The sequence below is a fragment of the Pempheris klunzingeri genome, chromosome 22 (genome assembly GCF_042242105.1).
Source record: "Pempheris klunzingeri isolate RE-2024b chromosome 22, fPemKlu1.hap1, whole genome shotgun sequence".
NCBI lineage: Eukaryota > Metazoa > Chordata > Actinopteri > Acropomatiformes > Pempheridae > Pempheris > Pempheris klunzingeri.
Window position 1 is genome coordinate 13,104,342 of NC_092033.1, and position 26,009 is coordinate 13,130,350.

At 40.9% G+C, this 26,009-nt stretch overlaps 1 protein-coding gene across 1 annotated transcript in view; it reads left to right on the forward strand.

Moving 5' to 3' along the window:
* Nucleotides 1-26,009, forward strand: part of LOC139221692 (ankyrin repeat and BTB/POZ domain-containing protein 3-A) — a 156,597-nt gene that overhangs the window by 101,978 nt on the left and 28,610 nt on the right. The window contains exon 2 of the mRNA XM_070853612.1: nt 4,792-4,941. Coding sequence (XP_070709713.1) covers nt 4,792-4,941 — 150 coding nt within the window. The remainder of the gene's footprint in view (nt 1-4,791; nt 4,942-26,009) is intronic.

Consider the following 26,009-nt stretch of genomic DNA (forward strand, 5'->3'; position numbering starts at 1 on the left):
ATGATGCATTTGCCTCAGGCCCAGTGAGAAAACCTAACAAGATCATTTTTTGAGTAATGCACAAATACAGCAATGTTTTTCACCTCATGTTTCTGGCAACAAGTGTGTGGTGAAGAAAATAGCTTGGACTTAAATTGTCAAGGCGTGCCATTAAACCAAAGCTTCATACAAAAACACATTGTCCTGTCGCTTTGGAACTAGTGTACGCTGCTTCTTAAATTGGAATAAAAGTGTCTTTGGTGCCTCCTGGATACAGTGATTGTGGAGCAAAACTTTATGGTCTTAATGGAAGCTGACGGTCTTGATTTTATTTCAGATGAAAGAGGTGCTTCTCTGTGCTTCGTGGTTGAAAACATTGTTTTCTTCTGTCCCTGGAGAGTTAATACTGTGAGGGTACAAGGTTATCTATGTGTGTATTGACAGAAAGGACAAATCTGCTTACATTCACCTCCATCAAGGGTCAGTAATGATTTATTAGAAGGTTTGCAGCCTTCAGTCCACTGAACTCATGCCATAGTCGGACTGCTGAACTTATCCTGAAATGTGAGAACGGATTGTTTGCCTTGCAGAAAGTACAACATCACAACAAGCTCTGCATTTTTGCAGAACTATTCCATAAGGGATGTTATAAGGCACAAATTTTCAAGCTAGCCCTGTTGCTGATGGGACAATAAGTTCATACAGGTTATTCAAAAGACATATTTGTACCATCAATTCTTGTCTTGTAACTATGCTAATAATTCCTTTTTTGTGAAGCTGTTTACACTCCAACAGAGGAGGATAAACTGAAAGTTGAGGGTACAACTAAGTTAAAAAGCTACAATAACTTCCTTTACTTTGACTTGTCAAGATGGTCTTTCGTACTGGGTGGGCAAACAACCGACTGTGTGTTACGGCTAAGACGGACTAATGTCAATACTCTCCAGCAACTTACTTTATTTTGTCTCTGAACCATGAACTGAAGTGAAAATAGCCTGCGATGTCTGTGTTGTTACAGTACACATGGAACCATTTTCAACTCATCAGGCTCATGTAAACATCAAAAACCTGGCTGAGCAGTTGCTTCAGTAAAGCTGGATAATATCAAAGAGCCGCATCTTCGCTCCACAGTTTCAGGCTGTGACAGAAATATTAATTGCTTTGTTCTAGGCCATGTGATTTTTATTTAATTCATTTTTTTTTTTGCTTTATGTTTGTTCCTCTGCTTCTCTGCAAAATGAATTTTCCAACCCTTTTTCCTTGCATGATATATTCCCATACAGACAGCTGTTGCGTGCATATACCTGCACAGCTCAATATTCTCTACATTATTTATGATGACTTTCTTGAGCAGCAGTATTTCTGTGGAGATGACTCAGGGGAGTTTGGTGCACCGCTCGGAGCTTTAAAGTAGTCTTGTCCCCGTGACCCAGTCTCCGTCTTCATCTGCCCGGCAGCAGTAGAGATGAAGGGAGCCCCGGAATAGAAAATGCAGGTCATATCTGTTTATCTGGGATTAGACTGTTTCTCAAGTATACGTATATATACTGCTGAGCTCGTCCAATTGCTTCGGAGGCCGCAGAAAGACGTGGTTGAAGTGACACAGAAATATAAGGTTATAAGACACGCCTGTAATCCTTCAGAGTCTTGTCATTTTTTAATCAGACGCATGTGTCAGCATCCTCACTTCCCTCCATCTCCGCCTCTTCCTCTTTTCCCCAGTCTCCACGGGCCCACACTGACTTCTGTCTCACCTCTGATGTTTATTACACAAACAGCACCTAGGATCAAATATTTTTTTTCAATCCGTAGAAGCCAAGTGTTAGTGAGAGATAACACGTAGAGGGAGTGGGAGGTGGGGGAAAGAGAGAGCTGCAGACTTGTTTATATGTCTTGATCTGACGGGATGAATAATTCAGCAAAGGGCTCCCTGGCACCCCAGGATTATATTAAAAGAATAGTTAGGGCAGTGGAAAAAAAAAAAAAAAAGTTGGAGCGACGCTGAAGATGGGAGGCCTTGATTACGGAAAGCTCTGTGAATTATTCAAACCTGTTTCCCCCCCCCCCAAAAAAAAACATACAAAATCTCCAGCAGAGGATGCCGTGAATGCTGTGAATATGGTTTTGGTGATTAGAGATTTCTCTGCCTCACTCTGGGACGGGAGATGGAGAGGGACTGACAGCTTCCTTTTTACCCGAGGTCTGAGAAATTCCTGCTTTTCTATTTGCCAACAGGCGCTCTGGAGTCTTCTTTCAGAATTTTAACTTTACTTTTACTTTTCTGGGCTTTGCCGTCCCTAGACATTTGCAGCAGTGAGCATTTTGCAGCAGGGCAACACTGACATGTTGTTTACTTAGCAGTTTCACAGACGTTTTATAAAAAGCACCTCTTAATCCCTGACCTTTTTTTGTTGAGGAAAACATGCATGAATCCCTATTTAGCAATAACTAATCACCATCATGTTTTTATTCATGTGCACAGAGTGGTCAGGGATGTAATTATAAACTAGAGTGCTATAATAAATGTGTTTATAGTTCCACAAACAAAACCAGAGGAAGCAAATGTCGCTGCATCAGTCCAGACAAGGATGCCTCTGCTTTCACGTTAAAAGATGTGAAGATGCCTTGGGTACATACAACCTTTTCAAAAGCATTTCAATCTTTTGTTTGTGTCATTAGGCAAAAAATTCATGATAACTGTTCAGCTCATTGTAATCAAAGTTGTCTGAGAGAAAACTTGACTTCTGAGCCTCTTTCTGGCTCCTTTTTCTGGCTTTAGAAAATCAAAGCCATGATGGGAGATTTTGACCAATCACAGGTCCTCTCAGAGAGACACTGGTCCTATTGGCTGTTCCACAGATGCAGATGCACCCTTTAGAAGCAAATGACAGCCTGATTCAATGGTGGGAATTCCTGCCAAAAAAAAAATGCTATTCTAATATCTGTCTACACTGCAAAGCAACTGAAACAAGGACAAAGACAGACTTATCAAATAGAGACTCTAAAAAGAGGCTGGTAATTTTCAGAGATGGAAAGAACTTAGAGACAACTTAATTTTTCTGTATCTAAATGTGTTGCAGTGTTTTGCTAGTTTGCATCATAGATGTGAGACTTCTTATAATACACCCATTGGTTGTGTACCCAGATTTTACATGAAAGCAGCCGATGACTGGCCAGCAGATTTTTGATATAATTGCTGCCATACAGTAACATTATTGGGATCACCAGCATGATAGCAGCATTTTCCTGTGCATATGAAGTGCTGCATATGTCCATGCTGGTCTGGTGGAAGGGTTTTAACACAGAGAGGAGAAAGCTGCAGGAGGAGAGCTGCAAATTCTGTCCATTTTTTTTTTACCTTTTCCCGAAAACTGCCTACCTCAGCTTTAAAAATTATTTCAAGCAACACCTTGAAATATAGTCATTTAGTCAATTTTTACCTTCTTGAAATCACCTAATCAGTGCTTCTTTCTTCTCGTCTGAACATACAGTAGAAATGCTACAATTCTTCAGAGCAAAAAACACCTATTTTTGTGTCAACATCATACATTTCACTGATGGAATTCCCTTTGAGCCACACCCAAATAACAGCTGTTCCATCATTACTGGTCAGCGGTTTAACAGTAATAGAAAAATCTGTTATAATCATTATTGGAGGCTCCAAATAAAGCTGACCTCCCCGGAAAGGCTGTGGGAAGAAGAGGGAGCAGGACTACAACTGGGGAATACTGGAATTCTCGGGCTGATCGCTGTGGGAAGAGGATATGGTGGGAGGAATCTGGATCCTTCCTCTCCAAGAAGGAAAAACTCCTACAGAATGAGAGTCCTGAGCCTGCTGTGCTGTGTCCACTGAGTGGGTCTTTTGTCTTATGTGCTGGCATCACACACAGACAAATTGACTAAGTTCCTCCATGTTTGTAATTACTGTTTGTTGAGAAACGGCGTATTCCCCAGCGCCATGTCATTAGGATTAGCACACGGCGGGGTGTTGCTTTCCATTCTCCTGTAGCAAAAAACTCAATATCCCATCTGTCACAAGCCATTCTCCCCAGCAAAACAAAGCCTGGCTGCAGTAACAGCACCTAAATGGATTAATCCTCTCTCGCCAACATTATCTGCTGCACCTTGTTTGCAGAGGCGGGTGAAAAAAAAAAAAAAAAAACCCAGAACACACCTGTGATCACAACAAGATGCAAAAGGAAAATACACATTCCAGCAGCGTTTATATTCAAGGCTGTGCTTTGAATTTATAGCTTTGAGGGAACAAATGTGCCTCACTGTCTACTTCGCTCAATAAGAGTTCAAGCTATGATCTTAAAGTCAGGCGTAAAGCCAAAGTTGATATCAACCACGAGGGCTCAAAATCCACGATACAGACATTTTATTTCCAGGAACTGACTCATTCATGTAATTTTTATATTTATAGTAATGTTAGCAGCCGGGATGTTTTCAAAAACAAAGTACGCTGTACAGTGTGTGATTAACCTGCGACTTTGTCTCCATTTCTAATCTTTTAAACAAATGTTTGCTCACTTGCTGCTGCATGTGAAATGTGGATTTTGTTTTCCCATCCAGCTTACCAACTCTGCTCTGAATATTTAAGTGAAAGTGCTGATGAGGGGGTTCCCCTACTCTTCCATACTTTTTCTTACAGTTTGCATTTCCCTATTTTGTAAAGTTGGTGATGAAATTTGACTTTAGTAAAGAGTGAGAAGTCATGAAATGAAATAATTTGGTAATTTTCACCATAAGAGAACAGATGAGTCTTTGCTGTTTTTGACCTTTGGGCCCTGCTCTCTGTGCTGTCTGCAGGTGTGCTGAGCCTGCCGGAGAGTCTGAACCTGCACCGAGACCAGCAGCGCTCAGGGAGGGGCGGCGAGTGTCAGGGATACACCCAGGCCGAGCTCCGCACGCTGGAACAGTCACTGCTCGCAACCCGGGTGGGCAGCATCGCAGAACTGAGTGAGTAAAGCTTTTACCGGCAGTTTTTAATACACAATATGAGGATTTTAACTAAGTTGGGGTAAAATCAAAAAACACAAAAGTTCTGCAAGGCAGGGGCAGAGGCAGAGGCAGAGTCGAAGGCAATAACAGGAATCAAAAACCAGTAACATAACACATGAGGAAACTGCTGGAACGCTTGTCACAAGGAGCAAGACGAACTGGCACAGAGGCCAGGAGGCACAGACTAAATAGACTAGGGCAAGCAGGTAATGAGACACAGGTGGAAGTGGTGGAGACACAATCAGTGGTGGCGGGAAAACACACAATGGGAGAAAGTGAATGTACCTGAAAGGAGAGGAATGTGTAAGAAACCAAAATAAAACTAATGAAACATGAAGGACAAACAGCTAAAACCAAGAACGGGTCATGACACCACCCCTGCTTTGTCGATTTTACTCTTAATACTTTACAAATAATTTACAATAAATACAAATAATTTACAAAATGAACATTTTACTGTATTGGACAAGACTTGAAACTAGTGATTGAGACCATGAATTCATTAGGAAAGTGTTTACTGAGGTAATAAATCAAGTGAGAAGTAGGATCATTTATTTGGAGCCAGTGGAGTCGCCCCCTGCTGGTCATTAGGAAGACCCAACCGCTGCATCCACTTCTCTTATACAGGCTCCGTACAAGATGCTGCTAACGGAGCTATTACCTTAGCAGAATTTTATAAATAATCTGTACTTGGAATGAAGGGTTCGATATCGTACAATGATGTATTTACAGCAAAAAAGTATTTAGTCAGCCACCAATTGTGCAAGTTCTCCCACAAAAAGATGATACATCATAGGTATACCTCAACTATGAGAGACAAAATGAGAAAAAAAAATCCAGAAAATCACATTGTCTGATCTTTAAAGAATTCATTTGCAAATTATGGTGGAAAATAAGTATTTGGTCAATAACAAAAGTTCATCTCAATACTTTGTTATATACCCTTTGTTGGCAATGACAGAGGTCAAACGTTTTCTGTAAGTCTTCACAAGGTTTTCACACACTGTTGCTGGTATTTTGGCCCATTCCTCCATGCAGATCTCCTCTAGAGCAGTGATGTTTTGGGGCTGTCGCTGGGCAACACGGACTTTCAACTCCCTCCAAAGATTTTCTATGGGGTTGAGGTCTGGAGACTGGCTAGGCCACTCCAGGACCTTGAAATGCTTCTTACGAAGTCACTCCTTCATTCCCTGGGTTGTGTGTTTGGGATCATTGTCATGCTGAAAGACCCAGCCACGTTTCATCTTCAATGCCCTTGCTGATGGAAGGAGGTTTTCACTCAAAATCTTACGATACATGGCCCCATTCATTCTTTCCTTTACACGGATCAGTCGTCCTGGTCCCTTTGCAGAGAAATAGCCCCAAAGCATGATGTTTCCACTCCCATGCTTCACAGTAGGTATGGTGTTCTTTGGATGCAACTCAGCATTCTTTCTCCTCCAAACACGACAAGTTGAGTTTTTACCAAAAAGTTCTATTTTGGTTTCATCTGACCATATGACATTCACCCAATCCTCTTCTGGATCATCCAAATGCTCTCTAGCAAACTTCAGACGTCTGGCACTGCAGGATTTGAGTCCCTGGCGGCGTAGTGTGTTACTGATGGTAGCCTTTGTTACTTTGGTCCCAGCTCTCTGCAGGTCATTCACTAGGTCCCCCCGTGTGATTCTGGGATTTTTGCTCACCATTCTTGTGATCATTTTGACCCCACGGGGTGAGATCTTGCGTGGAGCCCCAGATCGAGGGAGATTATCAGTGGTCTTGTATGTCTTCCATTTTCTAATAATTGCTCCCACAGTTGATTTCTTCACACCAAGCTGTTTACCTATTGCAGATTCAGTCTTCCCAGCCTGGTGCAGGTCTACAATTTTGTCTCTGGTGTCCTTTGACATCTCTTTGGTCTTGGCCATAGTGGTGTTTGGAGTGTGACTGTTTGAGGTTGTGGACAGGTGTCTTTTATACTGATAACGAGTTCAAACAAGTGCCATTAATACAGGTAACGAGTGGAGGACAGAGGAGCCTCTTAAAGAAGAAGTTACAGGTCTGTGAGAGCCAGAAATCTTGCTTGTTTGTAGGTGACCAAATACTTATTTTACCGAGGAATTTACCAATTAATTCATTAAAAATCCTACAATGTGATTTCCTGGATTCTTTCCCCCCATTTTGTCTCTCATAGTTGAAGTGTACCTATGATGAAAATTACAGGCCTCTCTCATCTTTTTAAGTGGGAGAACTTGCACAATTGGTGGCTGACTAAATACTTTTTTGCCCCACTGTAAGTGCTGTTTTTTATCTGTTTGTACCCTGCGAGCTCTTAAAAAAGTCCAATTTAAAGATATTCAGAATTGACCTAGAATATTAGGCTACAGTCATTAGTTCCCAGACGCTAATGTTTGATGAGCACCACTGTGTGTAAAACCACTAGGTACAGCAAGCAGCGTATTATGGATGCAGCACTAAATGTTAATACACATTAAAACTGAACTGCTCAAGGAACTATTTTCATAACTATTTGCCAAATAGCCCCATTAGTGTGAAGGAATGCACACACACTCCCTGTCCCTACTGGCTTTCATGGTGGTCTGAGGCCAATCCAATGCTCTTCTACTGTCTCTTCAACCCTCTCCTCATCCACCCCCCCACCCTCCACCCCCCTCCCTCACCCTCTGACAAACTGCAGCCACGAACCGTTCTATTACAGCTGTTCTAACACCTGTTTAGGAGCCCCGCCCGGGGACCTTTAAATCCAAGGTCACCGCCTCAGAGGCTTTTCACCTCAACTTGAAAGGAAGAGCTCCACCTTTAACTCTGACAGCCCACTACTTCCACCCCCGTCCCCGTCCTCTCCGCAGTCACATATTAGATCATCCTGTCCCCCCCAGACATCTGCACTTTGTGTGGCTGCGTGTTTGTTTGTGTCCCTGCACATTTGTCCTGGATGACTGTTTGTTTCAACCCCGTAGCACATTATACACCAGCGATTTACTATGCACCATCGATTTAAGTAAGAATTTGCAGTCTTTTTTCGTAAAAAAATACCATCATCATGGCAGGGATTCAGCCTGTGAGCATTTCGTGAAGCATGCTGTTCAATCTGCACAAGAAAGGATGCATTTATATTTATGGTGTGTTTAGTTAGCATGAGAAATGATAGCCGCCGTGGCTGAATTGATAGAAGAAAAGAACATCAAGTGCAGAAAGTAAACCACAGAAAATTGTAGGAAAAATACATCAGGATTCAATGTAATGGGTTTAAATCCACAATAACTGAAGTTTTGGTCACTCTTTTTAACTCTGGTTTGGTCTCAGAGAACTCTGGCTCTTAGGCATGTAATTGTTACAGTATGTTTGCTGGCTAGATACAAGATTTGCCTGATGATGTATGATAAAGGATACATTCACTGGGATGTCGCTGGTACCTCGTGGGAAAAACAATCGCTGTGTGGCAGGCGCAGTGATACACACTATGAAAGTGTCATTAGCATGCATGTACAGAATGCCAGACACTCGAACCAGAAGGCAGGAAAAGCAGGCTGCTGCTGTTTGATTCCTGCTTAATGCACCGTGTGCTTGACTCCCTCCGCCACGCTGCTCAGCTGGGCTTCCTCACCTCCAGGGTCAGCCAGTCGAACGCTGCCAGAGGTTGACATGCAGCTCATGATACAGTTGATGCCAAATGCTTGCAGTCATTTAGTGAATTCCAGCGGATTCTGTAGCATGATTTCCTCCACATGTTGTGTTATATGAACAGATTGATCTACAGTGTACGAATCACTGAGTTCCATGGGTGTGAATCTGCTTATCAAGTGTCTCTCATTTCAAACACTTTTGTTCACCTACAGACTTTAGTTTGTTTAGTCTTATCTAACATGCAGCTTGTATGTGATAAGCTTATCTGATTTATGCATGCATTTAAAGGAGTGTGGTGATATTCTAGATTTGTCGTATTGCCAGCAAATCCCATCAAAAGACTGAAACCAACGTTAAAAGGATCGATTCTTTATCAAGTATTTGGTGCAAAATCAAAGCTTGATATGTCTAATTTCTCTGTGCCATAGAGGAGGGATTAAAAATACATCAATGAGTCACAAAATACAAATAAATGGCTTTAAACAAAGTCTGAGTACGTCACACAAGAGCGCGAGGAAAGGCAACGGAATTATTTAAAAAAAATAAAAATAACGGCATTATGAAAGAAAACGTAGCCCAAAATAAAAGAACACATTGTGAGCTTTCTCTGGCTCTGAAGAATGAGGGAACTTTCACTGATCTGCTAATGCACTGTGGTGATTTCACTCTTTTGAGGAGACGTGCGCAAGTGTGCATTAGGCTGCAGTTACCTTTATATGATATTAGGCGGACATGGGCCCCATGAATGACATGTACATTCACCACCCATTTGCTTTGTCTGTGCATTTCTTTTTAGCTTAATTAGAGGCTCAAGTGTTTGCAGTTTTGTTGCTTCATTTGTTAGCAAATCCATTTCACCATCACTAAAGTTAATGCATTCACTGTGTTTAATATTTATGACAATCCAGCAAATAGCATATTACTGTGAAATTGAAAATCACGCTTTCTAAATTAATGGCAATCTAATAAATATTTATAGATATTATGTAAATTGATGTAATTATGACTTAATATCACTAACTGTACTTCTAATCACATCTCATTTACATTGATACAAAACCTGATGCGTAATGATATTTAATATTTGCGTGTTTACTGATGACTGATGATCAATACCAGCTTCTTTTAGGTGAGAATTAACTATACATAAACATATATAGGACTTTTTTTTTTGTTTAAAGAAAAACAGAACAATATGAAAAGGAGGTTGCACCTTTTTTTTGCAGCTTGAGAAGGTAGGACAGTGAGCATCATGAGAGGCGAAACCCAACCAAAGACAGTAAGCAAGCACTCAATGCTGCTCGTAAAGCTCAATGCTACTATATAAGTGAACTGTAATAACTGATCGTTCAATCAGATGACCATATCAACATCTTTATCTGCTCTATTATCTGGATTTTGGGAGCTGGGTGGGAAAAGTTCGTTGTTAAGAGAGTAAACTGAGACTGTAAAGGTGTGTGTGTAGAAATGATGCACTTACTCATGTAAACGGGGTTCCGCCAAAGTCAATCCATCATCATCAGATTAGTTTTACACTGTTTGAGTGGGCAGAAAGGTGGATGCACTGAAATTGCCATGCATGGGGCTCTGGCCCTTCTTAGCTCAGTTTGGTTTTGTAAATCGATCCAGCAGAATTCCTGCAGAATCCAAGGAGACCTGGTTTCCTGTTTTGGTATGTCTCAGAAATTATACAGCCAAAATATGAGAATCAGCAGATTTCCTCAGTGTATGTGAACATGGCACCTGTGCCGTTCGAAGTGCAATGCAGAGAAGAGGCTGATAGAGGCTGCCAGTCATCTCAGCAGTAGCCTGGTTGATTTACGGTAATTAGACTAATGCTCATAATGAGGAATAATGTGGTAATGATAATATAAGTACGCTACACGCACCACCTCAATATCACAGAAGAGACGTGGAACGAATCGATGACAGGAAGCAGGTGTCATGGTCAGATGCAGTGACCCCCCCCTCCCACACACACACACACACCCACACACACATAAGGCTTTTATAATGTGCTCAGTATCAACACATTTAACGTGTTTAAAGTGGAATCAATTTCAACCTATTAGCTCAATATCTGAACAATAAACAAGATCACTTGGGGAAAAAAACGTGGCCACACAGGGCTGGTTGTGAGGGCAATTTCACACCCGACTTGTTTGGTAATTAATGGATAATAGAAGAGGCTGTTAAAGAGCAACATTCATCACTATATCTATAATTTCATTCTCTTGAGGTGGAAAAATAAGTCTTTTGTTTCTGAGGTCGCCATTATCTCGCCACTCATCTAATGTGCTCGTATTTCATGTCTTTGTCCGAGCGAGCTGAGCAGATCGCCGGTGGCAGATTTGAGCAGTTGATTCTCGGGGTGTTCGCACTTTTTCCTCATTTCTCATGTCACTCTGAGGGACACCATGAAGGATAACTTTCTTTCTCCGTTTTCCTTCACGTGCCGCACTATGTGTGGTGTAAAGGATCTATAGGCACTGAACTGGCATGTTGTGACCAGGTGTGATGGAGAAAGGCCGTTCGTCTGTCAGCATAGCGGCTGTTCCGTGGGTCAGAGAGCAGCCACTAGGCAAATAAACGGCGTAATGTAATACAGTGAAGGCCTCTAACAATGGGGCCCTCCATTCCTGAAGCAGGGTGTGCCTCTACCACAGAGCATGGCAAATATTCAAGGTATGAACTTTGTTTAAATTGTAATCCTTAAGATTTTCACTAAAGATATTAAATATTCTATTTGTGTCATTGTAAGTGTGGCATTTTTTTTACTATGTAAAGTAGTTTTCATTGTTAGTGACAGGTTCCCACCCTGGATTCAAATTGCCTTCACACATAATCCAGTGTTGCTGTTTTTAATTCTAAATCATCTATATCAGCTCCCTTGTTTACTGTTCACTCTTCTAAAGCCGTATTAGCGCTGTATTAAGTGACTGCCAGTGCAAATCCAGCATTTCATACTTCAGCTGCTTCATGTTAAAAGCATTCAACTTGAAAAAAAAACAAGACAGGTTTTTTTGTGTTATCAAAAATGCATCTTCGAAACAAGACAAACCAACAATGTGAGTTTGTTTGGCTGCACTGGAAACAGCAGTTGCCACAGTTGTCATCATTTCCGCCTGGAGGAGAATCTACAGCTTTAAGCTACGCAGTCCATATTGTCAATTTGTATAATTTTTACTTTTTCATTTGAAAACTAAACACATAATCGTCATTTTGAGTTTTAAAGATGAATTTTCATGTTTACCACAGACTGTGCGCTTTAGACATTTGGGCATCACTCGCTCTGTATTTTCCTGGGCTGACAATAGCCAGCTTGAAAAATGACTCATAGTGTATTCTTCTGTGCATAGTCAGAGAGGAAAAGTGCTTATTCTTCAGGGCTGGGTGAGTTTCACAAACAGAGGAATCCCTTTATCAATGCAACACTGTTGTGTGAGTGTTGTGTGGTGATTTGAAAGGGTACAGAAAATTGCTCGGCGATGGGTTGTTATTTCTGTTTTTCCAGGATGTGATTGCCTATTGAATACTGGTACATGTGAGTGTCTGCTTATGCTTTTTGGTGGACATATGCGTCATATTTCTATGCATAAAAAAACATTACTCTTTATTGATGTATTATTAAAAAGCACATATTTTCAAACAACCTAAATTTCAAGATTCATTTATGTGATTCCTTTTTTGTAGCTGTGACTCAGACTACCTTCCCATCCTTTCTGCTCCATTATCTCACACACACTATGTGAATATGAGATAATGGCATATGACATGCCGATCGTGGAGATTCACAGGGAGGTGTTACATTTCATCTCGAGACCATCCGTGCTATTCTCATTTTTCATTATATTAGAGTTAAAATACTCCTGCGTCGCAATGCATCATCTGTCCTAATCTCACATAGTCTGACCCACTTCTCAGAGTGGGTAATGGAAAAGAAAAAAAGGAGAAAAATGAGTCACTCAGGCTTATTAAGTTGATAAAAGCTCATGAAAGACGTCATTCGTTCAGTAAACAGGATATTGCAGTTTGACCTATAAGGTTGTTTTTTTTTTTAACTGAAAAGCACATTTTACCCATGAGCTGCTGATGATAATGTCACCCTCATGTCCTTTTCAGTGTCTCTCTAATGGACATGTGTAAGCAGAACAGTACCTCGATGTGCTGGAAAAGGTCCCTGCTGTCATTTTGTCCCCTTCACTTCACTTTCTTTGTCCCCTCAGAGGTCTGCAGTGCCATTTTCTTCTCCACATCTGTCCGTCACAGAGACACCGTGGTTTGAAAAAATAAAAAATAAGAAATTTTGTTGACTTGGCTTTAAAGATGAGGCTGGTCTCATTCAGTCACTGGAGCAGGGTGCGGCCATTTTCCTTATCTGTCTCCCAGCACCTTTAGGAGGACAGCGGGGGCATGCTGACACAAACAACCCACCTCACAATCCTCCAAACACACACCACACACACCTCTTCATTCCACACAAAAGACACACGCTGGAAAATCTTGTAGGCTGTTGCGGCATGCTGCAGTAATTACGTGAGACTGGATTCATTATTGTATAATGGTTTAATGTCCCTCAATACCTGCCACAGGATCCCACTCCCTCATCGCAGCTCAGTGGTGCACAGATTAGAATATCGAGCTGCTTGAGGAATAACTTGAGTATTTTTCAAAAGGATGTTAAACCACATTTTCTGGCCTAAATCACTCTGGGGGTCTTTCTCAGTTTGCATTTGTGTGTCTGTGACATTTAAGTGCTGAAGCCTCATAAGCACGATTTTCATTTCAAGGTCAAAAGACATCTTAATAAGTCTGGCTAAATTTGGTTGAAAAGTCAACAGTTTTAGACTTCTAAGATATAAACAAGTGTAGTTTCAACAGCATTGCGAGGACTATGTTCATCTACTTACAACAATGTACTTACAACTACTTTCAATGTACTCAGAATTAGCTTGACACTGAGATATAGTTGTTTAAATTCCATGAATGCAACGATTAACGTGTAGTATTGTCTCCGAATATTTGAATTAGAATCAAGAAGGCAGGTTAACATACATAAGTAAGTGATAATTGAGGACGCTAACTTCCCAGTATGAATGACTAATGTGATTATTTTCAGGTCAGATTATGTCTAGGTTAACCTGTTTAGCCCTAGTTATTGCAAACTTCATTGCATTACTGCTAAATGCTGTAGTTTAATACAAACTCACATGTTTTAAGTGTGCAAATTGTAAAAATGTGTTCAGACTGAACAGGAAGCACATTTTTAATCTTCTTTATCTCGGTTTGTGCAAATCTGACTGCTAGGTGAAGCTAATGTCACTTAAGTGTTGCTTTTAGCTTGTTGTCCTCCCTTTTTCTTACTTTTTCCTCTTGTCCCTGGATATTTAAAAACCCTTGGCACAAGATAAGTTGAAACGTTTCAGTAAAAGTACTGTCATAATAATTTCCTAACAGTGCTATATTGTTTGTGTGTGTGTGAGCAACTGCAAACCTTAAATCTGCATGTGTGTCTAAACATGCTGGTTGTGTTCGGTGATTTGTGCACTGTAGATCAATCTGTTCACAGAACACAACATGAGGAGGATTTGCTGTTCACCTTGGCAGTCCAAAAGCATTATTGGGTGTTCTTTTGTCCTCCATAATCCATTGACAAAATTCCTGAAGGCTAATGTACATTTACAAAACACGAAAGAAAAGCAAGGACGGCTGATGGATAAAGATTTCAGCAGTCTACTTGCCAACTGAGAATGCATCACATGGCGACTTGGCCAGCAGCAGCAAATGGGGAAAAAACGAAGGAGAGAGCCAAAGATTCACTTAAAAAATAACCCATCACATCCAAACAACTGCGTACTTTATTTTGGAGACCAAAAACAGCAAAACTGAACATCAGCGTGTCTGAAGTGATTATACTACATCAAAGACAGGACCAATTTCAAACTGTAAGATGCTTCTTCTTGTCATGCTCTCAAGAGGTTCCACAAGGAAACAAACACTGACTGAGGACTCTTGAATTTAATAGCCACCAACTTGCTGTTATTGGATGAGATTACTTTGTTTCCTGTTCATGTATAAGGTCAGCGGCCTCCGTTTACGTCTCATGTCGATGCCGCGTTGCTGCACAGCCTGTGTGTTGGATTCTAATTAAAGTCTATTGAATGTATCGCATTTCTATACTTGCACACACACGAATGGTAAGCGTTCAAGTGTGTGACACCTCCTTGGAGAGGTATAACACCCAGAGGCAGATGTTTTTCATTAGTAATTATAACCCATCAGCCTGACATGAGAGCTGAGGATACTTGAGCCTGCCCCTCTCAGCTCCCTTCATATTCATGACCTCGGTGGCTGAGGGACAAGCTGAAGTTATCCGCGTTTAACATCCACTTTACACCGTTGTCCTGCTGCAATAAGATGGACGTTACACCACAGACTCTGCCTTTATAGCAGTGCTGCTGAGAGGTAATGCACACTCACTAATTGAGTGTTTTGTACAGAGCCCAGAAGCCTAATGGAAGTTTTGGGGTAATAAGGCGGTGAATTGAACAACCTGCTCTTAGTTCTCACCTCGCTGTTTCCAGCACAGAAAATATGAAAAGACAGGGCAGCTGTTTGGAGATAAATATTGACAACTGTTTGCAGCAGTGCTTTGATGAACAGGGACTTCATGAAAGAGCCTAATGGGTTGTGGCATTTTGACTGAACTCCTCTCATCAAAAAGTATTATTCCCTGTCTGCACACACAGACAGTTTGTCATTAACTCCGATATTAACTTAGTGCAAAAATCCATCTGCATCTTCTGGTTACGGCTTTTTACTTTGCCAAGTTTTTCTGTATTTGAGCATTATTACAATGTTAATGTAAGACTTGAATTAGTATGTAAACAGTGTGTGCGTTAAGAGGAAGCTCAGGTATGATTTTGTTTTTAATGAGTGAAAAACTGGACACTAATTCCTTCCATACAGAAGCAGAAGAATATGACTATTTTATGGCTATAAATGAGCTTTTGTTCATTTTTCTACAAGATATAATTTTTGAGTGTTTTGACCAACAGACAATATGCCTAAATATTTGGCTTTAATTTGGGAGAAGAGGAGAAGGGTCACAATAGTAAATGTTCTGAGAAAATACTCTAGTGGAAGCTTAAATTTCTAAATATGAAACCTGACTTTTCCTCTAGCAACGCCACAAGGTTAAAATGTGTGCTTTTTAGTGAAATGCCTCAACCACTATTGAATGGATTACCATGAAACACACAAATCCCGCTATGGATGAATGGCCATAACATTTCCTTAGCGTTACTATTTGTTTGTCCAAATTTGGTTTATGACCAAATAATTGGGTGGTATACATGATAAAATCAGCATGTTAGCTTTGTTATTATGGCCATGCTGCCATGGTGATGTTAGCATTTGGCTCAAAGCACTGCTCTGCTAAAGTACAGCCTCAATGAAGATCTCTGGGCTCTTAGTGTTGTTAAATATAGAGTATACAGTTGGATTTAGTTGATACTATTGCCTATTTACCATGCCTACACACTCTTCTCTACATTAGGAGCTGTTGCTGCCATGCACTGCACACGAATACTAAGATTTGTCTTTACAAAATGCACTTTTGCTTTGATTTGTGGCTGTGTTTTAGCTACCAACAGGACTAGTAATTTGCAGCCGTACTGTAATCGTGAAACATATATAAGGAAGGGAACAAAAATAAGCCCTCAGCTGAAATATGAATGGTGCAGATTTTAAGCACATTTGATACAGTGGATAATCAAGACCACACATAAGAAGGCTATTTATTATACGCTGCAGCAGTCTGCAGTAGAGCTTCTGCAGATCTTCGCAGAAGAGCCATTAAAGTCCCTAAAAGAGCCATTAGACAGAATAAAGTGGCATCCATTTAGAAGTCCCCTCCTGTGAGTTGCAGGAAAGATGATGACAACAGATAGAGAGTGATAGTTTGTGTAATCTCCTGCTCCATTTCCGCAGACTGGTTATATCTGGAAAACTAAGTCAAGATGGTGAGACAAAATGAAGCAGTGGGTTCAGAGGCCTCTTTAGGCAGGAAGAATTCATTATCAAGAAGGCTCCTACATTATTTCCCCTTGTTTCATAATAACACACAGACTTATTATAGGGTTCCTTGGGACTTTTACAAATGAGCCATCACAGCTTTGTTTCTTTTCTGGTGCTGTGTCATTGCTTTTGTTTACAGTCATCAGTGGATAGATGCAGCAGACAGGGGCTTCTGTGGGACGCCATAATGGCCAGAAAGAAGAACTATGATGGTGTCTGCAGCACCAGCACTATCAGATATGATGTAGAAACAGTGCAGAGACAAACACCTGAATTTCCTAAACATGGATTTCATTATATTTTGCAGAATCTTGCATAATCATTCATTCCACATCTTTAGTCAGAATTTCCTCTAGGGAGCACTGGCATGAAAGAACGACCATGGACATGTGACCCTGGCCAGATTAGATACTCGCATGAAGAAGAAAACAGTTTCAGTCCAATAGATCTAAACCAGGGGTGTCCAAACTACGGCCCGTTGGCCAACTGCGGCCCGTGGTCCAATTTTCATTGGCCTGCAGGAAATTGTAAAAATGTATAGGAATACTCACCACAGGATATATACATACTCACACATGGAACCTGCGCTGGACTGTATTGTACTTCTTAGTCTCACCGCTAGGTGGAGTAACTGTCTTGAACGAGGCAGCTTCTCTATAAAAGGAGTAAGTGAAGAAGAAAGTTGCTACAGGTGACCCAAAATGGCAGAATTAAGGAAAGAGAGCAAGTGAGTGTAGAAAGTTTCAGACGCAGTGTGCGATGAGAGCACAGTTAATAACTAATGACGATCACTTTTGCATTACGGAGGAGCTGCTTGATGTTAGCAGTCTAAAGAGCACCAGGAAGGGTGAGGATGTTTTTGAAGCTGTGCCAGGTGCAGTTGGCATGATGGGACTTACATGGGACGAGCTGTGTGGAGGTACGACGGATGGGGCTCCAGCTGGGACAGGGGAGCGCAGGAATGGCCTCTACGGTGTCCGCCAAGGGGCAAGAAAGTGGAGGTAAGGCTGTTGATTCGAGCACCAGGGCTCTAGCACAGACTATTTCAAGCTACCCTCTCTGATGCTGATGCTGGTGCTGGTGCTGGGGGGGGGGGCTTCTCTACCATTCTCATGTGCGCTGGCTCTGTCGTGGCTCTGTGCTGCAGTGGTTTTATTCCCTGAGATCAGAAATCGACCAGTTTTGAAGAGAGAAGGACCTCTTCATGAGCTCAGTGACCCTCTCTGGTTGGCATTTTTATTGAATCTCACTGATCACCTGAACACACTGAACAAGAGCCTACAAGGCAAAGACCAGCTTGTACCACAACTAATAAATGAAAGCCCACTAATGGAAAGGCTCTTTTTTTTCTTGAATAATATTCAGTTATCAAGCAGAATTTACCTACATTTGATTGATTTTGCCAACTTTAATCCACTAGAGGTGAGGCGATGTACATCATCTCTAGTGGATTAAAGTTAGCAGTATAGCTCACTTCCAGTGAGTGGCCCAGCCCTTTGTATGTTTTTCTGTATGTGGCCCTCGGGGAAAAAAGTTTTGACACCCCTGATCTAAACTTTTCAAAATGAATGCAGTATTTTTAAGCATGGGGTGATCATTTGTAATTCAGAACTAAATATTTCAGTGAATTATTCTGTACCCCACAGTTTTGGGATCCTGGGGTAAAACAGATGGTATTGCGCTGCTGTTGCTGCTGCTTTCAAGTGTTTTCTCTGGCTCCTCCAGAGATACAGTACAGATTTGTGGTGTAATAGCTGTTTAGAAACTGTACATTACCTAAGTTTTAATTAGTTTATCAATAAAGTAGCTGCACCTGCATGACACCATAACTTTAAGGAAACATTTAAAGCTGCATTTATTGATTTTTGGCCACTAGGGAGCAGAAGTACTACAAAGAAAGCTGACAGACACACACCCTGTTACACCCTCATACTGTGGGTGATACAATGAGTCTGCCAAAGCAGTGACAAGCTTCACGGTGACACCACCCAACGCTATCATCCAGCTGTGACTGCATGATCATGTCTGCACCAGAAACCATGGGTTAATGGGTTATAATAAGTCTATGTTGACTGTTGCTTTCACACAGGACACAAACAGCAGTCTCCTGGATGATTCCTGTGTTTGACCTGCACTTTTCTGCCCCTTATAATACGTCGACTGACTTCCTCCTTTGCTCCCGTCATAATTGCTACGGCCACTAAAGGTCACATGTGAACACTGGCCATTTTAAACCCCTTCAGTATGAGAACGGGCTGCCATGCGAGCATTGTGTGATATTTTCAGCAGCAGTTAAAGGCAGTACAGTGGCTGGAACATCACTAGTGCTGCACTGCATTTGCAGCAAAAGCGCTTTATTTTTTCTCTTGAGCTTTTTTTGCCAGCCCACCTTTGCAGATAGTACCCAGCTGCTTTTCTATGTTTCAGACACAAACAGTGTGTTACATTTGTATGAGTTCAGTGTATAAAAAGACAGAAGATGGATCAGCGCTCCCCCTGTGACGAACCCTCCCTCTCTTTCCTCTCTGGAGCCTGTTTGCCAGTAAAAAGCACCAGAAAACACACATTCAGGTATATTTTTACCCTTTTGTTTCGTTCCTGTTTGGCTCAGCGTCGGCTCACAGGTCTCCTGGCCCAGTGGGTAAACTCCCAGTACTCCAGATGGTCACTCAGTCTCAGATTGCATCCTAGCCAGGATACTATAAAAGTGTGATTTTGGATTATAAACCACCAAGCTTAGAAGCTGAGTCTTAAAAGCAGCTATTGTACTGCGTCTGTCAACGGCTCCACTGTCTATTCAAACACAGACGGTTATCATTGGCCTTCCCTCACATGTCCATATTAAATGTGTCCACTGGTGATTAATTTCCACTTGAGCACCGCTGGTAAAAGTATCTGCTAGTTCTGTGTTGATGATGACATGTCCTGTAATTGACGGTGATTAATGGTTGCCATGGAATTGCTAATGTGCCCCTAAGGCAGAGCTCTGAGTCGGTCGTATTACCAAGTGATGATTAAATGTCCTCAGTTCGGCCCCTGGGGAGCTATAGGCCATGACAGTGTGTCAGAGGACAGCGGAGGAATCTTCCATCCCAGTCCTCCATTAGGGAACACAACAGTTGCCTCGCCGTGATAATCTCGGGTCACATTTGATAAGAAGTTGGTTCACCTCACTTTGTCTGCTTGAATTACAGGCTTGCTTGCTGGCTGTTATTTTAGTTATGGATAATGTCCTCGTAAAAACACTTGAATCACATCTGGTAGTGTATGTTCGGTTAGTTTTAATACGTGTCAGAATCATAATTTCCATCTAAATGTTTCTGAAATATGCCTGGTTTAACACTTGCTTTAACAAACTTAAAATCAGTTATGTGCCATGTAAAGACATTTCAAGCTCACCCCTATGAATTTAAAGTGGCTATAATAATTATTTATTATAACGATGAAATCAAATTACATCGTGTAATCACTGCTTCGGTTCACTCTCACCACTCTCAAAGTGTCCTTTTCGGTTGCATCAGGCTCTAAGAGCTCTAAAGCTCTAAAAACTCAGAGTACACAAGGGGAGAGCAGGGTGATTTGAGCCTGTGAGGAAGTTGAGCCACCGTTTGTTTCTAAGCAACCTCAAATGAAATTGGTCATGTGACCACACTTTTTTTCTGCTATTCAAAGTGATTATGGGGCTATACCATTAGCATGACGTCAGCTCTAAATTGCCTGATGATACAAGTTTATTAAAATGGCAGGGTTGGGGTAATTTGAGCCAAAAGGCCTGGGGGAAATTGTTACACTATTAATAAAATGTTATTTTACTGTAATTCTACTTTGCAGCAGCTACTGATGCATTATGAGTCACAAATCAACCCTTTTCCCTCCTTATCCACTTCTTCTTCTGGGAGTCATGACTCAGTCAAGATGCCAATTAATGAATGGCTCCGTGACATCATTACACTTCCTGTTTTTATCACCATTATGTGCCATCAATAGCTGCTTAGCTTAGCTTAGCACAGAGTCTGGAAAACCACTTGAATTAATGAGCTAAATGATACTGGATAAATAGTCGAAATGGCTGGCTAAAATAAACTGCTGTCAGTTTTGTTGTTCGTTTTGAACGTTACTTTGTTTTGAAATTTTTAAATTGGCCTAGTTGAAGACAATTGGACAATTATCTTTAATTAAAACCTTTAGGATGTCATTTGATATTGGATTTGTCTTTGATATGGCATTATTCTACATCATATATACATATATGAGGTGAAAAGGTTCAGTTTTACTTCACCATAATCAGTCGCACACTTTACTTTCACGTGACTCACGTTCACAAAGACACTACTTTTTTTGTCATATTTTTAAAATTGTTTGTTTTGAAAGTGATTATTGCCAGAGATGTACCACATCCCCCTTCTCTGCTTGGTCCCTGTGGCAGACAGAAGCAGTTAGTGACTAGCTGGTGAACACAGTGGAGCATTTAGCAGCAAAAGAGACAGATATTCCCCTCAGTTGGTAGAAACCACAGCCAAAAGTAGAGAGAATACTGGATTTACATTGGACAGAAACAAGACTCCTGAAGAATAATAATGTTGCTCCGTAACTGCTGAGGGTGTGAATAATCAACTTTTGCTAACAAGTTTGTCATATCAACTCAATGTGTCAGTGTCAATATTGTTTCCACAACTTGTTTTTGCTGCCTCCAAGTGGAAAAAGAAAATTGCAACTTTAATTAAGAGTTTGAATCCACTGTTTTTACATTTTGGAACTGCTGCTTTAAATAAGGAAAAGATCAGAATACTTCTCGCATAACTGCTACAAAAACATCCAAAATTAGCAAGTAAGTAGTCAATTGCACTTCCATAATCAAGGCTACAGGAATAAATATTAATTTGTGTAATTTTTGTGCACTTTTGGAGGGTTTGGTGTACACCTGGCATTGCTTCAGAGCTCTGACTCGACTTCTGTTGATCACCATGAAGCTCTGAGTAAACAGAAGCACTTCCAGCAGACAGAAAAGACTATACAGGCCTCCAGTGTTATTTCTATGCATACTCTTGTTTTATCAGATAGCCAGTCACTGTCTCCTATTTATACAAAACTAGAATTATCTTATTTGAGTGAGGATTTTACCTCTCACGAATAATTTAAGTGCTTTACTGAACGTTAGTGATCAAATTATGTCCAGATAGAACTGAAAAATGACTCCGCATTTAAGTATGCCGTTCCTAAGTAGTGTGCATTGAGCCTGTTGAAAGATAAAATGATACCAAATGCCTCCATGAATCTCATCCATCTCATTATCATTAAAAAATGTTGCTCTTTTGATGGATTCAGGCTTTCTCCCTCCCAGAGGGGCCTCCATGCTGAGTAGCTGCAGGAGATGAGTCTCCTGAATTTGCACCCACATACTATTGGAACTCAGATTAATGATTTCTACAGCTTTCTCCCTAATTCTGAGGGAAAAGGTGGCAAAAACCAATGAATCTTTACAAAAGCACAAAACACAAACTAGATAAACTCTTGCAGATCAGGGGAGAGAAGAACTACTGTAGTTCTGTGCAAATGAAGATCTAAACAGTTTGCACTTCGTCTGGAAGTCTAGACCTAATAAAACTCAAACTGAATTGAAATCAAATGTTAACCACAGTCACTATGGTTACCACATTTGAAACGGGTGATGAGAAAATAAAACTTTACAGACTCGCTGATATTTGTTAATGTAATCAAGTCATGTGACGTTTGGTGCCTTTACATAGCAAACAAACATTCACATGTGAAATGACTTTAGAGAGCATATTATTGGGCTCATAATTACTTTTATAAATGCTTTGGGGTTTTATGGTTCTGCAGTAGTCTGCAATAAAAACTTAGCACAGTTAAATTATTCTCCGTCAAAGTAAATACACTGTTCCGTCTATAATAAATCAAACCACATTCCCTGTGGCTGTTCATTATGATAACATAATTACAGTAAATCCACTGTACCTGTTACAGCGGAGTATATTTAAAGATCACAAACACATACTGGGAAGTGAGATATGCTGTAAAAGAGAAAAGGCAAAATTAAAGCTTCAGTTGTTGAAGTGTTGACAAGCAGAAAGTGAAATTAAGGTGAAGCAGCTGCACTTAGTAACAATTCATATTTCGACACAATTTCTAATGAAGAAATCTTATATAAGCGTCCATTTTAAAGGAACTGAGTGAGCATGAGAGGGATTTTGGACACAGACAAAGATAATTACAGGTTTTGTTGCTGCTTTATGTCTGAATTCTAAGCACTGGCATTTCAACATAGTTAAAAGTAATGTGGTTTTAGTTTTGGAGTGGATGGATTGTCATGAAACAGTTCACACATTCACCATTTCCTCATTAGCGAAAGATGAACTGTTGATGATCCTCTTACTTTTCATGTATCGCCATCGGCAGATCTCCATTTCTTAGCATGATAGCAACTATCAGCATGCTACCACACTAAACTAAGGGTGAACATGGTGATATATATATATACCCACTGAACATCAGCATGTTAACGTTGTCCCTATGTGCATGTTAGCCTTGTTTCAGTTTTGTTTTTGTGGATTTAGATGTGAAAAGAGTTTTTTTTGTTTTTTTATTTTTAATGACTTTATTGGCTCAGTGAAAACGTCCAACCTTAAACTTACATTGGTTCTTATGTACTGGTTGTAATGTAGTAGAAAAAGACAGTAATTACAGGTTTTGTAGCAGAATTTCAAGTGTTGACATCTCATTATAGCAGGAAGTTCAGCTCTATGCTGTTTCACCATTTTTTTATACAAACAGGGAACAAAGTTTTGCTCTGTAATGAGTCCTTCCAAGAGGGAAGGACTTGGCTGGAAGAAAGGAAGACACTAAGCTGTCCCCTGTGATTAATTCAAATGAGATGAAGCATGAACCCCATAGGAGTGTTGCTTAGATAATTACAGCAAAGGAGACGGGAGCAAATGTTGTCCTGCTGACAAAACCAAAGTCACAAGAACAATTAATGAAGGTAAAGGAAGCTCAATGATCAGCTCCGGCGCTCATCAGGGACGGTGGCGTTTTAACCATTTGCATTGTGGTTGCTTCTGTGGCACTAGATGTGGTATATTATTTATGGACGCGCTGTGGTTATACAGTTCTGTTTTTGCTCAGCAAGGACTGCGAATCCAGAGGGAGCGCCGTCAGTTCTTGGAGTTGGTGGTTCTCCGCTGTCTGTTTTATGGTTTGCTTATATTGTTTCCCACTGAGCAGGGGTTTGCAATGTAAATGCATATTTCAGTCTTTGCTTTATCTCCGTTATCTTAAGTAATGCCTCCCTTCTCCTCTTTATATTCAGGGCAGTAGCACGCTGCGTAAAACTCACACTGAGTAGCATGGGGACTTCCTGAGTACCTGGAGTGGAAAAGTTTTCTACGCTGAATGAATCCGCCTAAATGAGGCTCCGAGCTACAAGCTACTGAGCACCCAACATGCATAGCAAACAGAGTCTGCACAGTGAAGCCAGTTCCCATATCACATTTAAAACTGTAGCTTCTGTAGAGCTGCGAGTAATGATTGTTGCGTTTCATGATTAGTGTATTGATTTTTCTTTTTTCTTGTTACAAAATCATGAAAATGCAGAGGATGACATCTTCAGTTGCTTGGTTTGTCAGGTCAGTGGAAAAATAATCCTCACATTTTGGTGAAGTGAGTAATTTATACTCACTTCTAACCAGTCAGAAGAGCTCAGACTAAACAAAAAACATACACATCTCTAATGTGAAACTATCACAAGTGTTTGAACTTGGGCAAAAAATCCCCCATTGCTCATGGAAGGAAAACTGAGGAAATAGGCTAAGGCTAACTAAATCATTACCTTAACCTCAACCATGTTAGTTGCCTAGTCCTTAAATGTGTCCTCGTTCACTTCCCGTCTTGTCCTCAGGGGAATCCCCACGACCATCATAAGTGTCGTTCCATTTGTCTGAAAGGCTGAAGTGAACTTGGTGAGATCAACTTTCGAGGCAAGTGAACGACGGTGGTCACTCCAGACGTGTGTGTCACCCCACTTCCCCTCTGCTCTCCAAGTGGCCTCCGTACGACGTGTGCAGTTACGTAATACCGAGGGCTGAGGGGAAGTGGAGCTGCGGACGAAACAAAGCCAATGATAACTGTAGCCCTGTAACATTTATTTGTAACATTCCTTTGCTCTGCACTGAGGAGCCGCCCCTGCTGCTCTCAGTGACCAGACCTAATCATGTTTGTTTAACACGTCATACCTGGAGACGGGAGCCGTATCCCGCCAAACATCTTTCAGATCAGCCATGGAAACAGGGCACATTTTGCTTTGCTTTTAATTAGTGCCATATTTAATTCTTTTCGGATAACTGTCTATGAGCGCAGACGCTGCTGTGAGCAGCTCTGTTTGCGTCTGACTGCCTGTGAACTCTGTCAGGGGCCTTTAGTCTGACAGATGGAGAACCTAAGGCGCAGACTTACCGTGTCATTCTGTCTAAGGAATGAGGTTTCAAGACAGGCCAACTTTCCTCAGACATGGTATTTTTGGAACAAACAATCAAACAAGATTTGAGATAGAATATGTGTGTGTGTGTGTGCATGTGTGTGTTTTGCTGCAATGTGTTTACTGGTGCACTGCAGCTCAGAGCTTCAGACTTTCACACATAATGTTTTATTCACATATTACTCATGTATCCAGTACGAGAATGCATGAACTCGCAGGACTCAGGCAGCGGAGCTGTCTGTCTAAACTCTGTGTCCATGCTCTCCTTCGAGCCTCCACCGTTCCAATACTCCAAGTAAATAATTAGATCAATGAGGATATTAATTTCCTCTGACAAATCGACCCTGCGGGCTCACACTGCAGTATTTTACCTCTCGGAGGAGCAACATCGTTATTCTTAAATGCATCACTAATGACCTCATCGATAAGCTGCCGTGAAGTTGTCAAAATCATAAATCAAGAGAATCACGACTTTCCAAATGTCAGTGCTGAATATCTGCCTCTGTAGTACACAGGTACTGACATTCAGACTTTGAAATTCATACCTCCTCTGATGCTCAGATCTATTCGAATTGTAAAATTTCTTCTGACTTTCATTTGTTCCCTGCTCCTGCTGCGTACAGACACAGCTTGAAACAGGTTCATCCTAAAACAAATGGACCACATTTATCATGGAAGATAATGGAAAATGTGCCCTATGTTGCCTAGAATAAAGGTTTACTTAATCTTTGTGGTTTGTGTAATTTTTAGAGAAAACAATTTCATTTTCTTTTTTAATGAGAGTCCTTGGAAAAACATGACATGATTATCTCATTTATAAATAAAC